Source organism: Aspergillus flavus, chromosome 1 (genome assembly GCF_009017415.1).
Source record: "Aspergillus flavus chromosome 1, complete sequence".
Taxonomy (NCBI): domain Eukaryota; kingdom Fungi; phylum Ascomycota; class Eurotiomycetes; order Eurotiales; family Aspergillaceae; genus Aspergillus; species Aspergillus flavus.
Genome location: NC_092406.1, coordinates 3,685,519 through 3,702,562, shown reverse-complemented (window position 1 = coordinate 3,702,562; position 17,044 = coordinate 3,685,519). Strand labels below are relative to the sequence as shown.

Below are 17,044 nucleotides of genomic sequence, written 5' to 3'. Positions count from 1 at the left end.
ATTGCTGCCAGGATATTCGTTTTGTGCTTTTTTGCCTTATCATGGTCAAATTGTTATATCAAAGCTATACCAAACCTTAAGAAGGGAGATTGATAGAGCTGAGTACTCTGTATATAACCGTGCCATGACACCTGAGGCATGAACCTAGAGTCATGTGTAAATTATATTTGAACCACTTAAGTGTTTACCTTATCGCGTAGGCGCTAGGCCTGATCAGGAACTCGCTGTGAGCATCCATCTATGAATATGATCCATGGACAAACCCGGAATCACCCTCATTTCTTTCTACAGTAATCTCTTTTTACATGAACATATCTCTCATCACTTTCTACAAGCCGAACATGTCTCAAGCAAAGAAAGCATTGGACACGGTCATAAAGACAATGAAGATGTTAGATGATGCTATTATTAAATCCTGGTGTGCAGACCCCATAGATCCGTCCCCCGTAGCAAAAAGGCTGACAATCTACGTTAGCTGTGGAGGCTATTGTATGACGACTCTAATTAATGATCTGGCGGGCCCCGAGAAATAAATGAAGGAAGTTGTCGACCAGGTTAGATTGCTAAAGCCGGACTCAAATCAAGAGACATCCGCCGATGGGGCGATAGAAAGGGGAGAACCCGATGAGATGAACGAGCTTGTGCGGGCGACGTTCTATGTAAGTCACTCTCCACCCTTGTGTATTGTGTATAATCTAACCAAGACCCTTCTCATGGGATAGCTGTACAAGGCGTTGGAGACGGGCTTCCTCGATCTTCGGGATAATGTGGAACCGAAGGGCAACCATTATGTCTTTTTTGCCCTAAAGGACTTTCTGGTTGAGGTCGTGGTAAGTCGAGGTCATATTAATTCCTGGTCTGGGTTGATTAATAGCTGTAACAATAGCAAATTATTAAGTTCAAACCAGCGCTTTTCGTTACAACTGTGATGGGAGAAGAAACTGGCACAAGGGAAAAGCATAATAAACATGCGCCATTGCTGGAGGAACTTGCTGCTGACTTAGTTACGCCCGCGGCATATAAGTGCATGGAAGCATGGATACCCTCGGAGAACTAGTAAGCCAGTACAAGGCATACCATTGGGTATTGTAGCTATGCAAGGGCACAGCGACTTCACGGATTACAGGGTTCGGGCGTTTATGAACTATGAGTATCGAACAGTCAGTCATGTAACCGGATCTTGGCCACGATTCAGATCTAGATGCACACTACTGTTCCTGCATGTCTATTTCATCATGTGCATATGCCACGGCGTAGACTATATAAGGTGAGACCAGGGGTCTGATCATATTGACCTTTTTGCCTAGCTGGGAGCACACTTTTCAGCCCCAAGCCTCCAATATCTCTCGAATGGCTAAGTGTGTCTCGACTCTCGAATATCCACTATGAGATTGGATAGATATTTCTCTGTAATCTCACTCGGAGAAAGCATACGGTATCTTATCTACTAGAATTTTGCAGTGTTCTAGTAATTTCTGCCTCTGGTAGGGTATTGTCTTGCCTGGTTAAGTTGTGATATATACTAGGAGGAACTGTGGAAGAACTTAAGTGAGGCTTAAAACTTAGTATACAAAGACAATGGAACTAGGTATCGAGTGTTTATATACTGAGAGTATTTAACAGTCATATATAGCATCTCATATGATGTACCTGGATTTGGCCACTATCTTGCAAACTACTATATCCATGGATCTGCATGTCTAGGGTCTGGTTATAGTGACTTTTGACCAGTATGGAATATGTCTACTGGGATATATACTCACACAGTTAAAAATTAAAAAATTATCACTCTCTAAGAAGTAAACATTTAAAATAATTATATTTTGTTCATTTAACAGCTTATGTATACAATGACATTTAATCCGACGTAGTAGGGCTCAAAGCAGTAAACCCGCAATGACACCTGAGGCATGAATATCGAGTGATGGAAAAGCATGCACATCATAGTATAAAACAGTAATAGTCCATAGATTTAGTCTAAAACTAAAACCATCGCCAAGGGTTCCCCACAATGCCATTGGCCTGACAGGATGTAAGTAATTCAAGCCCGAGCGAATGGGAAGAAGACCTTCCACCACGTTGATCTTGGCCTATCTCGGCATCGGAGCATGAGTTCAGCTGTGACTCCATTCAGCCAGGTACAGAGAAAAGTCAATGAATTAGGCATGAACCCTGGATTATCGTCATTCATGCCGGATATATTTATTGACTTCATTCCCACATGTATGTATATACCTTAGAAAACTTATACATCCTCTACTCCGGGTATTACTAATTTACTATCATAGCCCTACAACTTTCTAGTATTCAATTGTCCAGTTTCTATATCCCAATGAAGCTACCCATACTACTGACTGCACTGCCCTGGACGGCAGCAGCAGCAACTCTCCGATCTAAATCCAACGTCGTCAACCAGACCACCTGCGGCGGCACAACCTATGCATACACCGGCCTAGAAGGCTACGGGTTCATCCCCTCCAACGCAACCGACAAGTATGGCGACACAATCGGCGGAATCGGCAGTTCTATAGCCATTAAGCCAGATTCCTGGCGCCGAACAGCGCCAAACACCTATTCCGGGATTGTCTATGCTCTTCCTGATCGTGGCTGGTACATATAACTCACCCCCAAACATACATACATTATCTAACTCAACATATATACAGGAACACAAACGGAACCCTAAACTTCCAACCACGCATCCACAAAATCGCCCTAACCCTCACCCTGACACACAACGCCTCTGCCCAACACCCCTCCCCCCCAAACCTGCACTTGAAATACCTCGACACAATCCTCCTCACCGGCCCCGACGGCCTCCCCACCACCGGTCTAGACGCCGACGTTACCGGCGCAGCATCCTACCCAGGCTACCCGCCGCTGCCGGCAGCCACCTACGTCGGCGATGGCTTCGGCGGCGCAGGACCCGGCGGGAAGCGCATCTCCCTAGATCCGGAGGGTCTGGCGATCGACAACGACGGCAGTTTCTGGGTGTCCGATGAATACGGACCGTACGTGTACAAATTCAGTCCAGAGGGGAAGATGATTCTGGCGATCCAACCACCGGAGGCAATCCTACCTCGTCGAAACGGGACATTGAGTTTCAGCGCAGCCAGTCCACCAGTCTATAATCCGGAGTTAACAATTAACCCAGAGGATCCCCAATCGGGACGAAACAATAACCAAGGCCTAGAAGCGTTGACTATATCCCCGGACGGAAAGACATTATATACCATGATGCAGTCCGCGCTGAACCAAGAAGGCGGTCCGAAGAAGAAGAACCGGCAACCGGCGCGTCTTCTCGAATATGATATTGCCTCTGGAACCCCGGTCTACAGGCACGAGTATGTGGTGCTGTTGCCGAAGTATGAGGATTATACGCAGAATGAATCGGTTGTGGCGTCGCAGTCGGAGATGCATATGCTTCCTTCGGGGGACTTTTTGGTACTGTCCCGGGATTCGGGGTTCGGGCATGGACAGGATGAGACGCGATCTGTGTATCGGCATGCGGATGTGGTTGCGATTGGGAATTCGACCACGGATTTGAAGGGCACGTTTGATGGGGTGGGGGCGAGTATTGCTTCATCCAAGGGGGTGTTGAAGGATGGCATTACCCCGGTTGAGTATTGCGAGTTTTTGGATTATAATGTGGAGTCGGAGTTGGCCAAGTTTGGGCTTCATAATGGTGGAGCGCAGGATGCGTGGCTGTTGAATGAGAAGTGGGGAGAGCTTTGCGCTTGTTCCGGTGGACACGGATCAGCAGAAGCGTGGCTCGGCGAAGAAGGAGTATTTCTTGTTCAGCTTCAGTGATAATGACTTTATGACGCAGGATGGTGAGTCTTTTCTCCTGGTGTTGCTTTCTATAAGAACTTGGGCTGACTGGTAGCTATTTGACTATAGGGCACATGGATTTTGGACGTTACAAGTACGCCGATGAATCAGGTTACAACATTGATAACCAGGTTCTGGTCTTCAGGGTCGAATTCTAAGGGTTTCCACCTTGTGTATATATTCCTGGAAAGATCAGTAGATTGCCTCTGTTGTTCATTATGTCCATTAACGCATTGAATTAACAATATATAATAACCGACAGGTTGTCGGTGTTCTGATTGATGCCTGCACCGAATACAAGTACAAACGAAAGTGCCATCGGGAAAGAGATGAGTTGGCCATGAACGCCCGTTTCTTCGATGCAATCTTGCCGTGCCTGAATCTCATAGCGTAGTAGATCAAAAGTCAACTGACGTGTGATAGAAGAGAAAAATACGTTCCAAAATTGGATAAGAACATAATGGCAACCAGATGGGTCAACTAAATGGTGGAGAGATCCCTAGTCAAGTGCGTTATCTGCGTCAAATGTTTCATAACTATGACCGAGTATCTGCATTTGCATTGGTATACCTATATGCAGCCACAGGGGGCATCCCATGTGTGGAGAGTCGTCGCTAGTTGGTAATATTGATCGCGCGTAAAATGTCGTCGAGGGACCATCCGGGGCCACCAGGGACGATTTCAGCCCATACTTCCTCGGGGACCGCGCTCTCACGAGGAATCAAACTCCAATTAGGGCTGGGTTCTGACTTGATCCATTTGAAATCTTCCACCTGGCTCCAGCGGTCTTCACTGTCTGGGTGGTCGTGGTCCAAAGCCTGCAATGCCATGTGTTAGCGGGGTTGCGGTGAAAGCAAGAATAACTGTCACATACGTATACTCTCGGTATCTGCGCAAATCGAATATTTGTGCAGTCCTCGATAATCGGGTTGCTGGATGCGCTCAGGTAGACATCAACGTTGGAACAGTTGTGCATGCGAAATTGTCGGCAGGTAACTACGATGGTACTGTTCTCTACATCGGTGATGTGGGCGGGACCATTAATCTGTCCGCAAACGAGCAGGCTCTCCTTGACGCCCTTGATCGTTAAACTGGCGTAGGGTTTGCCGTTGGCAGTTGGGATGGACATGTCCACGACGCAATGCCGCAAGGACGTGATGGAGGCCGGCACCGTAGCCGTCGAGCCGGAGGACGGAAGCATGATATGGAGCCCAACATGGTTGTTCACGGACACAGACGACACAGCAGTGGCCGCGAAGGCCTTGCCCTTCGCCCTTTTCGACTTATCTTCACCGTCCTCTACGTCGATCGTCGGGATGGCTGGGAAAGAAGTTGGGGCGATCTCTGCTCTCGGCTGCAGCATGCGATCCGGCTCATTCAAGGGTGTGGAGGGATAGTTGGGTGTCTGGGCGGCGGATGAGTCCACGGAGGATGTCCCCGGCGAAAGGTATCCAGGCATACTCCGACCGTGGTAGACTATGTTGGCCGCATCAGACAAGGAAATTGCCGAGGCATTCTTTTTGTTCTTGAAGCTGAACTTCGGACGCGGCTCGACCGTCGCCCGAGTCTCAACCAGCTTATCCTGCAGGGCTTTGATAGCCTAGACGATAGATCAATACAAGACACACGTGGAGCCATATTCTTCAACTTACTTCCGCATATATCCGCTGGTCATATGTGGGGATATAGCTCGCGGCATCCTTGACTTCGTTGGACAATCGGGCAATGCCAGCTAGGCAGTGGTCGGTCGCATCCGTCCGTTCTCCTCCCACAAGAGAGGTATCCGCGAGACGGTCCATCTGTTCTTGCAGAGCTAGAGGAAGCACGGGTGTCAGATGATCTCCGACTGTGCATATAGGATCACAGTCCATCAACTAGGTCATACCAGTGATCTCATGTTGAAAGTAACGGAAAAAGCGCTCTTTCAACGGGATCTCAGATTTGAGAATGGTCTGATTCTCGGCCTGAGAGGGCCGACGGGCATCACGAATCTCAGTCTCAGACATGACGATAAGTGTAGTGTGGGAGACAATCAAGTGAAAGGGGAAGAGGGAGGTTGTTGTTCAGACTCGAACTACTCCAGAGTTCCCGAGACGGTCCGCGTAAGGATGAACGGATTGATGACGTCGTCTTGAAGGCATATATATCAAAGCCGGTTTGAACTTGCGTCGATACGGCAACGGCCGTGAACCCCTTACTGAAGGCGTTGCTTTGGATGGAAAGTAACCTGCACCGAATTTTCTAAAAGTCAATGCAAATATTAGCTCATTGCAGGTGCACGCAATCTCAGGTACTGGACGTGACAAGCTGCAGAAGCTCCGACGGTCGATCACCCGCACGATCCACCAGAGACAGAAGGAACTGGACGGGGGTGGCTTTTGACACGACCGAGTTACTGACGGTCCCCAGGAAACAAGGAACATACCTCAAGTAATCTCTTGTAACTGACTGATTTTCTCTCTTCGTCTCTTGTGTTTTCAAGTGACGGTTGATGATCATGGAACCTCCTCGGGACTCGGGATCTCAATTATTCCGGGGTAGCTCCCCGCACTAGTCTGGTCTTGGTAATGACGTGCATGATCCATCCAATCCAGAGCGCTGTCCTCAGGCATCGATTTTACCGTTTTGGTTTACTCCCCACATCCCTCATAATGTGCAACAGAATTGCATGCTACTCCGTGTACATGAGATGACAAGGTAGGAACGGTGATAGATACAAAAGTATAACAGTTATTATTGATTTATATATTATGATCCTCCACGATCTCAGGTCCAAGAACTAATGTGGAAGCAATTTTGGTATCTCCATCGATTGTCATGTTGATGGTAGTTCAGCCAACTTGCTGGTGATGGATATGTACCCATCCAGCTCAGGGCTTTGTTGTTTGGAAAGCAGGGAAGCTCGCCGGAGTTGCGCATCAGCCGTGGGCCGTTCAAGGATCAGCCGGTCAAAATCGGAGCGCAAATCGTAATCTTTAGATGTCTGGGTCCCCTCGTGCAATCGCACCGTCCGGAGCATCAGTTTCCCATTGTCCATCCAGAAAAGGAGAATCTCGTCGTCCTGTGGGAAGGCCAAGCTTAAGTAGCCGGGCCGGAAAACCGACGAACTGATCTTATGCGAGGCTTTCTTCATCCGAGACACGCGCGTAGATCCGCTAGCAATGGAATCGAATAGGTAAATCTGGTTCATGCCGTTCGCAATCGCAAACTGCGATCCGGAGGCGGATTGGGCTGCGTGGGTTATGCGGGTGCTATTTGGGTCTTTAAGCATGTCTTTATCGGCGACCGAAGATGATTTGGGGAATTCCTTTTCGAAATAGGCAGGCAAGAGCACTGCGTGGTGAACATTATCGTAAAACACGCAGGTGAGGTCTTTGTTGTTAGTCGTTCGCTTGTATTGTTAGTTACTTATGCAATAAGATGGCTAGGATTTCGAGATACATACGTGAGAAAGCCTAAACGACTGTGATTTACCAGGGACAGTATCCCACCGTTTGAGGGACAGGTCCCACACGTCAACATAGGCATTGCAGTCGGTAAGGTGTGTCGCAATGACGAAATATTTCCCGTCAACCGAGAATTGAAGCTTTCTTTCAATGATCGCTTCTTGCCCTGGGGTACCGTCATTTCCTAGGGGCGAGGCTATGTGCGTTGGCGCCGGAGTCATATCGTACAGAGATGCGCTGGGGTCTCCGGTATCCCCAAATGAGACTCTTACAATACCGCCGGCAATAATTTCGTAAACTCGAACTTCATTTTTGAGGGTAAATGCAACGTATCGATCGTCGCGAGACATAACCATATGGATAGGAGGTAGGGATGGATTGTGGATCTCGATCGGCAAATGAGCTTCGGCACTCAGGCCAAGCCCTTTGAATACCAGAAGCTCGTAATGCTGTATACGTTGTCAGTTCTAAACAAATTGCACGGACATATATGAGTGAAGGCCATTTACCTCTCCAACAGCGGCTATCACCGCGCAGCGCTGGTCTCCGGCGGCAACGTATTGTACGCCGGAAACATCGTATCGATGACTGCTTGGCTTCTGTGCTCCTGCACTGGGTGTCTCAAACCTGGCCACCCAATTACTTCCAACGCCCCAAAGAAAAAGGCTCCGGCCTGACGCAGAGAAGCAGAATCTGGGTTCACGGGGTAAATGGTTCTTCTTCACTGATACCCGTCGAAACAGGGAAGAACCAGTGGAGAAGGGTAGAGAGACATTCTTCAGCTCTCGAGGAAACGACTTTGCGGTGGATTTTTCATATAAAAAATCGGTTTTAGCACGCGCCAAAAATGAGTTATGTGGGTCAGAGGGTGTTGTAGGAGAATGTTTGCTATTCATCGGACTGAAAACTGGCTTGAAAGTCGCAGGCGAGATCGGACTCCATGTTCCATCGCCTGAGTCTACACGCACCGATGAATGGCTGGTGGAATGACTGAGGGAGCTTGAGGAGGTCGTGTCTCGAGAAATAGAATCGGGAAAGGAGTAGCTTCTAGTACTGGCCGTTTCGAAGCCGATGCGTGGTTGGGAAAGCCTGGCAGCTTCCACCATCCGTGCATGCTGTATTTTCGTGTTTGTTGGACACAAAGGGCAGTAAATATTCAGTGTAAGCATTTGAGAGTTTGCTCGCAATTGCTATCGAGATGTTAACCCTCCATTATCATTATGATGGAACCAATACAGATACAGCATCCTGAGGGAATTGGCATACCTCGCACGCATTTTTGTCCATTCGCTCTTCTAGTAATGACCTGGGAACTGAATGGCCAGCAGGGCAATCCACAACATAAAGTACTTCATCTTGACGATTTGATGGATTCGCTTCTTGGAGGGGTGAAAGCTGTAACCACTCTGTGAGATTCTGTTGATAGTGGTGTGAGGTAGCCTCTAGCTCTCCGTTGCAACCCCACAACTGGACTCTGCGGTTGATAAGCCATCTCACCAGATGACTCAGGGATGCTTCGCAGACTTCCCTAATACGAGATAGCTGAGCCCAAGTATCCCGGATTCTTCGTGTTTGGAGTGGTGGATGAGCTTCCGCATTCTGGCTTAGCACAACTGTCGCAAGGATTTGTAGCGGAGGTGCCGTGAATTCATCATTGAACGCCGCTAGAACCGTCTTCGCTAGTTTCAATTTGTTCTCTCGCGCGTGATCAAAGATATCGTCCACGTCCAGTGCTGCAACTAGGCTATGCCCTTGTTCTTGGGACATACGGCGGCGATCTATATGGGACTGTACCATTGTCGCCTCGGCGGCCCATAGCATGTCAAACAAAGATAAGAAGGGGGTCATCTGGTCGGTGTTTTTCTTCAGAAGACCAGTCAAAAGGTCGGTTAGAGTCTCTGTGTTCCCCAGTAAGGAGTCCTATCATGCGTAAGCCGGACTTGTTTCCGGGAAAGCTTACAGAGATGCAAGCTAGAACTTACAGGTTCCATGGCAGTGAATTTAGAGTTACTTCCCTGCGATGCAGAAAAATTCAAATGACTTTTAGATGACGAATCCGAGGATTCTATACTATCGATGACTTTCGGCAGCAAATTGCTGACCATAAACCTCTCTGCGCCGGGCAGCTCCGAGTCTTGCCATGCTTTCCTGATCGCACGTTCAAGATTGAATTTCATCTCATGGCGAATGCTCTGACCTCGCAACAGAAGCAGCCGCGCACCGGCAAGCAACGTGAGGGCGAGAAAGTGTCTGTATTTGACCAGCTCCGGAGCGGGTGGTTTGCTGCACGGGAACAACTTCGGCTTCACCTGTACTAGGTACATGAGGGTCGAGAAAATCACTTCGGAGGGGAGTAGGTATGAAGTGGAGGAAGGGTGGCCATCGTCAAAATTCGTCAGTCCCTGCAGATAGGTTCTCTGCAAGTCGAATATAGCTTTGATCCAGAAGACGGCGTGCATCAGATGCTCGATTTTGGCGACATCGGAAGCATCTTCCGCTTGGAAGATGGCGACATCCGTGGCATGTTCGCCGATAATTTCCCTCACGATATTGGTTATGTCACGACGCCGTAGCTGTTCCCACACTGCTGCCACGAGTGGATGTGACATGGGGAAACCGGGGGCAAATCCGCCACCAGCATACGAGCGATTCACAGAAATTATTTATCGCGAAGCTGTTGATAGTTGAATTCGGAGCTGAATGTCAGAATGCGACGGAAAGCTGCGACCGCGTTGTGAGATAGGGGGTTGAAAAGATGGCATTGTCCGCGACGGATGACAAGTCCGAAAACATGATGGAATTTGGATGAAAGGGGAGAAAAGGTGCTGCAAGGCTATCTCAGCTGACGCGAGGCTGCGTGTCTCGTCTTACATGGACAAACGTTGTCCCTGTCATCTTTCCCCCTCCCCAGCCCGGTTGAATTGTCCAATCACACTGCATTAAATCCTCCTGCAAGGACAGGCGCACATTGATCGGCCACCGGAAATCTTCTTGTGTGGGCGGATAATCTTTTGGATGTCTTCTCTCTCGGCTTTGTGTCGGGTTTTGGGTACACACCCAGAATGACTTGTCACAGATCAACCTCAACAATGCGGCAGGTTTGTTGTTTGTTTCCTTGAAACGTGACATTCTGTCAACGCACGTCACATGAGTTACCAACACAATGAATGACTTTGTGAAACCCTACAAAAGAAATTTGGAATTTACAATTAACTCCATTAGATTGTTTCAAAAAGCATACAATGCATTAAAGACATGGTGAGTGTTTCAGAAATGTCTTACTCTTTTGTGCAGTACTATAATACTGTACTATATAACTTAAAAGAGTAACCCCTGTCCAAAACCCTCCGAGAAGCAAGTAGTCCAGCAGACTTGACCTCAGGTCCAACTGAGTAGAGCTCGATTCACATTCTTCGTGCGGCTATGTTGGAAATCCCTTGCTTGAACACAGCCCAGATGAGACTGATCCTCATAGCTTTTGGGACCGAAGCGAACGCCTTCATTCCTCAAGACCTTGTTACGGAAGAGCACACGTGGGTTGCCGTAACTCAAGCTCGTAACCTCCGACAGTATCTCAAGAATGCACTAGCCACTCCAATGCGTCAGATGAGGTCAATGTATGCGAAGTCGCTTGATCATACCTACTTCAGAGCTGGAGGCGAGACAGAAGGAGAGAATTTCCATCGGCTCACGCGAGCTTGTTCCACCGAAACCAACAGATGAAACGAACAGTAGTATATGCTATTCAAGAGGAAAGGAAGGGGGAGCTGTCTACTACCAATCACTGGATATCGTAACCAGAGTTCTAAACGCAAGTAGACAATGACAGTAGAGCAGACAGAACCCGTTGGATCCCGTCACAGTGTCACAAGAGCACCCGAGTAGCATATACGACATGTTAAGGTCGTAGAAAGTCTTACCAACGGCAACAGTGTGCTTTTATATTTGGGTTTACTCCGATTCTCACTTGAACTCAGTCCTATTATAGTCATGCCGAGGCAATTTGCTGACTGTTATCCAGTGAATGTACAATGAATACAGGGAAGTTCAACTTGGCTTCAGATGACCTCCCACCGACTAAAAATAGCCGGGCATGGCCGGCAAATTCACTCTCTGAACCATGGTCTATATTAAAGACACGGGCGTAATGGACCTCTTTGTTATATGGCTCTCTTAGACTCTGTCATATTGTCATATTTAAGCAACCTTGTCACCATAGAGATAGTCCCTAATATCACCCTCATTTCGACAACCCGACGGGCGAAACAATGTTCGCACACAGTATGACCTTGTCATGCTACATCATGGCCATGGCCATGACCATCCTGATGCTGTCTTATCTGGCAGATGCTCAAACCTTCACTTCGTGCAACCCCACAAAGGCTAGTGAGTGACGTTCACTATGACAATCCCAGGTCGACAATCTAACTTCGATAGACTGTCCGAAAGATCCTGCCTTTGGAACCTCAGCTACATTCAATCTTACCAAGTCGCTACCTAATAAATGGAAGACTGTTGGAACTGTCACCCAAGACAAGGACGGCGTGGCGTTGACCGTTGCGAAGAAGCTCGACGGCCCCGTGCTCCAGTCCGACTTCTACATCATGTTCGGTCGAGTGGAATTCACCATCAAAGCTGCACCTGGCGCTGGTATAGTCAGCAGTGCAGTCCTTCAATCAGACTGTCTGGATGAGATTGATTGGGAGTGGCTGGGTGGAGACAACGCTCAGGTTCAGACGAACTACTTTGGAAAAGGCGATACCACTACTTATGACCGTGGTGCCTTTCACCCAGATCCCGGGAACCATGAGACGTTCAAGACTTATACTATCGATTGGGATAGTAACCGGATTCTCTGGCAGATTGATGGCAATACCGTTCGTACATTGGAGGAAAAGAACGCCAAGGGACAGTATCCGCAGACACCCTGCTTCATCAAGGTGGCCCCTTGGGCTGCTGGAGATCCTTCCAATTCTCCAGGAACAATTGGTACGGAACATGCACTCTTAATGCTTGTTTATGAACTTCTAACTAAGTCCAACCACAGAATGGGCTGGTGGCCAGGTCGACTATTCGAAAGGACCTTTTACCATGTTCTTGAAATCGATCAAGGTCACCGACTACTCGTCTGGCTCTGAGTATGAATATACGGATAAGTCTGGTTCATGGAAGTCTATCAAAGCAATTGATGGCAGTGTCAAGGGCGACAGCTCAGGGGCGACCACATCCTCTTCTACAGGTTAGTCCACCATGCCTCACCTTCCAGCCCAGGACGCTATCTTAAGATGACCTACTCCCACTATACTGAGAGAACCCCCCTGAAGACTCAAACTGACATGCAATGCCCTAAGTACTCTCCGCAACAACTCTATCACCTATCTCTAAAGTCTACGCAACGGCCTCACTTACTTCCTCAATTCCCGACACCTCACCTACGACTTCAATCCACGACAACAACACCGCCTCCAACTCTACATCCAACCCTACCTCCAACCCCGTGACAGCATCCACATCACCGTCCTCCCCTTCCTCGAGCCAACCACCACTAGCCAGCGGCGCAGCAAGCAAGAGTTCACTAAACAAATACCTCACAATTCTACTACTACTGGCCGCCCCGTTGGCAATATGAGCCAGCGTAGCACTCTCTAGTCTACATCTACACTCGGAAAACCCGAAGCCAGAACTCAATTCGCTTCCTTATGCACCCACAAACCTACCCTCACTAGACGAAAGCCAAGAATTCATTATTCTTCTCTCAAAACACATTCCACCCACAATACCCTATCTAAAAATCAACCATTATCATATAGTACCGCGTACACAGCCAAATCCCAATAAACACAAAAAGAACCCCCAAAAGTAAGAAATACCAAGATCAAATCCAGAACCCAAGCCTAGCCAATAGCTTAACCACGATCCCAAGCCATTCTGCACGTTAAGCAGCCCACATTGAAGATCGTAATTAGACATGCGTGGCCAAGGGACGTTTATTGGTAGAGGGGCATTTGGCCCCCAGGTTAAGCAAGTAGCCGAACGGTTAGACCTCTTGTCGCGTGGAAATTTAGCCGAAAATGTGGAGACGGTTTCGTAAGGCTATTTTCTAGCGTGAGAATTACTGGCTTGTATGAATTGGGAAGGTGGTTAATCTGGTTTTTGGGGGTGGATTGATATGGGTTAGAATTTATGAGAGAGGGTGGGGTTTCTATGGTGTGTATTTAGTGGATGAGTTGGAAGTAGTCATGGTTTAAAATTATGTGCTTTTGATTCTGGAAAGAAGTGTCCTATCTTCGTGATGTATATACATGTAGTATATCTACAGCATATGAGTGATATTTACAAACAATGATCCGGATTACCCTGAGGATTTCCCCACCACGTAGGAAATGGCCGTTCCTTACCAGCAGCTCCAAGGACCGCAAACGAAAGAACAAAGATAATAATCTGCGAACCTCCATCCATCGCAGCCCCAATCAGATAATTATACTTGTTATAGATCTCCGGCAGGCGACGTCTGAGCCAGAACTGCGAGAAAAGGCCGACGACAATCGACGACCAAATCCACGACGTATTTCCATAGTACGGATTACCGGCGTACGAAACAATAATCGCTGTGTTGAGCGGTAGCTTTCGAAGACGGGGGATCACTTTCCCCAGACCCCAGTGCACGAAGGGCAAGGCGAGGCCGATGACTAGACAGAGGGGCACGATGAAATAGCGGCTACTGACGCCGTACATGTCCTTTGCGAGGGCCCAGGTGATCGCCTGGGAATTTAAGCCTTGTATGGTTGAGCCGCTCCAGACGTTGTTTCCGACGGGATCGAGGAGGATCTCTCGTTGGGAGCTCACGATCGTGGTCATGACGACGTAGTTTAAGGCTGCGCCGAGGAGGGTGCCGTAGATTTGGGTGGCGAACATGACGCGGTGGGGGACTTTGGTGTATTGTCCGACTTTGAGCCAGTTGGCTAGGTTGACGGAGAGAAGGATGCATTGGTGGGACCAGCTGGCGAAATAGAGATTGGCCAGGGGGCGGCCAGGGTGAAGGGCACCTGCCACCATCTTGGACAGCTGGTTGGTGGACACTCCGGTTCCGTAGAGACCGTAGAGGACACAGGAGAAGGGCGCAATGAAGGCACCGAGAAGAAGAGAAACGATGTAGCCCCAGACTGGGAGAGTGGTTTCGCCTTTGATGTTGACAATCAGTCCGGCGACAAAGGCCAGGACGAACAGAACCAGGTACCACCACATCGGGACTTCCTTATACTTCAGCATCGCCTGATAGTGTGGATCCGGTTGAGTCCTGCTACGTGACTGCTTCCACGCGAGCACCATATCCTTGCCGTAGAAAATGAAAACATGGGTAATTAAAGCTCCGATGGCCAGGTTCTGGGTAAGGTATCCCCAGACGGTGGCTGAAGTCAAAGAAGGTAGGCCTGTTTCCTCGAGCTTTGTGAAATCAATGGTTCCCTGACTATTTATGACGGATGACGTTGAGAACTGTGTGCCATTGCTCTGGAAAAGAGACGTGGACATGAACGGGAAGGTCTTCGCATCCCAGGCATTGCTGTAGTATAGACCGAGTATAGCAGCATACAGAATAACGTAACCAATCCAAGTGTTCAGCTGTTGCTTGATTGGTAGCGAAAGGTATGTGCTCTGAATATACTGCCAGTCCAGCGAAAAGTTGAAGAGGCCCATACCTTCGTTAGACGAAGCGCCTCCAAAGATGGTAGAGAAAATGGTCCGAGTGTGTTTTGGCGCGTTCATGGAGGCGAGACAGAAGATAGAAAAACCCGAAAGCCAAGTCATGATGTACGCGGGAAATAATTCCCAGACAGCGGTTAGTAACATGGCCCAGCCAAACTTGGTCAGCCGATCTTTGTTGGCGCGCCGGTCAAAATGAAGATTCTGATAGAGAACCACCTGGGGTAAAGTGGACCAGTACACCATCTCCCCAGGGTAAATAATGAGCGGCCGCATGATACCTGCTAGGACAAATCCACAAAGGGCCATAGAAAAGGTTCCCAGGACCGCGGTCGTTGCGGATACACCTCTATTATAGAACAGTCGTTCCACGGCATAGACCTCCACACCATTGAGGCCGTTATTTCCAGACGACGCGATCAGGGCGGCTACCACATGCTCTTTGATGGTAAAGCGCTGACCGAAGTTAAGAAATGTGAGTACTGTCTGCAGCCATTTCCATTTGAACCGATCAGGGCGAGGAGTAAGACGCGCCCATGCTTCACCAAAAACATAGACGAGCACTGTAGACAAGTATGTAAGTAGACATCACGGACAGACGCCGAAAGGGGAGAGACCTACGCTGCAGAAAGACTGCAGACACTTGCGCTTGATATGGCTTGAAGACATAGAGCATGGTGATCACGCTCGAAAGCGCAGTGAACACCGAACCTAGGACGATAGAACGAAAGGTGAGAGAAGGGTCTCCGTCGTCTCGGACGGATACAATAAACTTAGATACATCAGCGCCTAGTGCGAAGCGTTAGCTGTAAGTAACAGGAACCTGAGATTACAGAGTCGATTACCATTTCGGATGACGGGATGTCCCTTCACGTACAAAACATCGTCGTCACCTCGAGATCCCAATGAATCTTCGCCATCCGTTTCGCGTGGGTGACCCGTTGCCTTCTGTTCAGTGACCGTCTCATACGGCTCTTCTGATTTATTGACACGTTTTGTCAATTGAGAGCCAGATGAGACTTCACTCCCATCTGCTGGAGCTTCCGCATATCTGGGCATTTTGGCGATGCCGAAGCGAGAAGAAGGCGGGTCAGGAGGGAATGAAAGATAAGAGATGTTTTAGATAGCCCCGGAAATGGAGAGACTATGGCTATAGGACTGGACTCGCATTTTGATATATATTCCGGGGAGAGTGGAACGGAACCACTGAGACATGCAGCATTTTATAACCGGCGACCATCGGTCATCCGGTTTCCTTCGCGTTGTCCATCGTGCTGCTATCGAGCCCAATGGTGCGATTCGTAAGTTGAATGATAAGAAGCCCGTCGAGGCACGGTTACATCCAATGAATGGTGCGAATTTAGTAGCAATGGTGAAATCCCCGTAGTGCAGCAGTCTTGGTTCCCACCCGGCCCCGTGACCAATTAAGCTCGCGGCTTTAGATTAACTCCCATGACAATCATTTGCCCTAAGATGGTGTTCCTCCTTAATAGAACGTGTTAAGAGGGCCTTCTGACCATCAGGATTGGTTCTTTCCCGATGTCTATTTTGCCGAAGTCTGGCACGGGGCACGTTCATGTCGGGAGGATATCCGAAATTCAATTTACCTAGTCGGGGTTCGTCGTCTAGAAGAAATGGTGGATCACTGATGTTATAACCGAAAAGTTAAACTCTTTGAGAAAAAAACACTAATTTAGTATCCAAATCTTATGATGAACTAAGGAATCCGTGTGCCAAAGACCTAACCTGCAATGACTAAAAGATTCCTCCAACAGGCCGATCTGGGTTGGCTTAGTCTCCGATATCTACCAACTTGGCCGTTTTCACGTATCCCAGTATAAAACAAAACAGTTGAAACAACACCCTTTACGGGGCCTGTGCTAACAGGCTCTATATAACAGACATCGTGAAGAAGGCCGCCTAGCATAATGCGATTGAAATACATAAGGTTATCTACAAAGAAATACATGATACTGTCCATCATTTGTTCATGTGTACTACTGTGTAGACCTTGACCCTCGCCGGCACTCGCACCTCGAGGTCTGCCGAGGACCCTAGGGATCGTT

At 48.5% G+C, this 17,044-nt stretch overlaps 5 protein-coding genes across 5 annotated transcripts; 2 read left to right on the top strand and 3 right to left on the bottom strand.

The window, feature by feature from the left end:
- Window positions 1-533: 533 nt before the first annotated feature.
- F9C07_2228157 (esterase-like activity of phytase-domain-containing protein) lies at window positions 534-3,989 on the top strand (the record flags this gene model as incomplete). The annotated part of the gene is made up of 7 exons (XM_071509816.1): window positions 534-659; window positions 723-830; window positions 887-1,056; window positions 2,305-2,610; window positions 2,667-3,668; window positions 3,721-3,833; window positions 3,901-3,989. The coding sequence occupies 7 exons, from the start codon at window positions 534-536 to the stop codon at window positions 3,987-3,989; spliced, it is 1,914 nt and encodes a 637-aa protein (XP_071365848.1).
- A 456-nt stretch (window positions 3,990-4,445) lies between these two features.
- F9C07_1363 (putative tubulin-specific chaperone c) lies at window positions 4,446-5,837 on the bottom strand (the record flags this gene model as incomplete). The annotated part of the gene is made up of 4 exons (XM_041288222.1): window positions 4,446-4,649; window positions 4,706-5,431; window positions 5,484-5,644; window positions 5,717-5,837. The coding sequence occupies 4 exons, from the start codon at window positions 5,835-5,837 to the stop codon at window positions 4,446-4,448; spliced, it is 1,212 nt and encodes a 403-aa protein (XP_041140625.1).
- Window positions 5,838-6,646: 809 nt separating this feature from the next.
- Window positions 6,647-9,886, bottom strand: F9C07_1362 (uncharacterized protein; the record flags this gene model as incomplete). Its single annotated transcript, XM_041288263.1, has 5 exons — window positions 6,647-7,222; window positions 7,277-7,726; window positions 7,787-8,467; window positions 8,544-9,197; window positions 9,260-9,886. 5 exons carry the CDS (start codon window positions 9,884-9,886, stop codon window positions 6,647-6,649), a joined length of 2,988 nt encoding a protein of 995 aa, XP_041140626.1.
- Window positions 9,887-11,273: 1,387 nt separating this feature from the next.
- Window positions 11,274-12,993, top strand: F9C07_1095383 (concanavalin A-like lectin/glucanase domain-containing protein). Its single transcript, XM_041288244.2, has 4 exons — window positions 11,274-11,663; window positions 11,715-12,266; window positions 12,325-12,516; window positions 12,629-12,993. Exons 1-4 carry the CDS (start codon window positions 11,546-11,548, stop codon window positions 12,904-12,906), a joined length of 1,140 nt encoding a protein of 379 aa, XP_041140627.2. The 5' UTR covers window positions 11,274-11,545; the 3' UTR covers window positions 12,907-12,993.
- Window positions 12,994-13,513: 520 nt separating this feature from the next.
- F9C07_2279612 (putative OPT peptide transporter Mtd1) lies at window positions 13,514-16,037 on the bottom strand (the record flags this gene model as incomplete). Its single annotated transcript, XM_071510380.1, has 3 exons — window positions 13,514-15,541; window positions 15,600-15,767; window positions 15,812-16,037. The coding sequence occupies 3 exons, from the start codon at window positions 16,035-16,037 to the stop codon at window positions 13,611-13,613; spliced, it is 2,325 nt and encodes a 774-aa protein (XP_071365847.1). The 3' UTR covers window positions 13,514-13,610.
- Between the last annotated feature and the right edge of the window lie 1,007 nt (window positions 16,038-17,044).

Excerpts from the sequence above, each read along its gene's own strand:
- F9C07_1095383 (XM_041288244.2), top strand. The coding sequence starts at position 11,546 with ATGTTCGCACACAGTATGACCTTGTCATGCTACATCATGGCCATGGCC. Across the intron at positions 12,267-12,324 it reads CAATTCTCCAGGAACAATTG|AATGGGCTGGTGGCCAGGTC; the intron begins GTACGGAACATG and ends GTCCAACCACAG. Across the intron at positions 12,517-12,628 it reads GACCACATCCTCTTCTACAG|TACTCTCCGCAACAACTCTA; the intron begins GTTAGTCCACCA and ends CAATGCCCTAAG.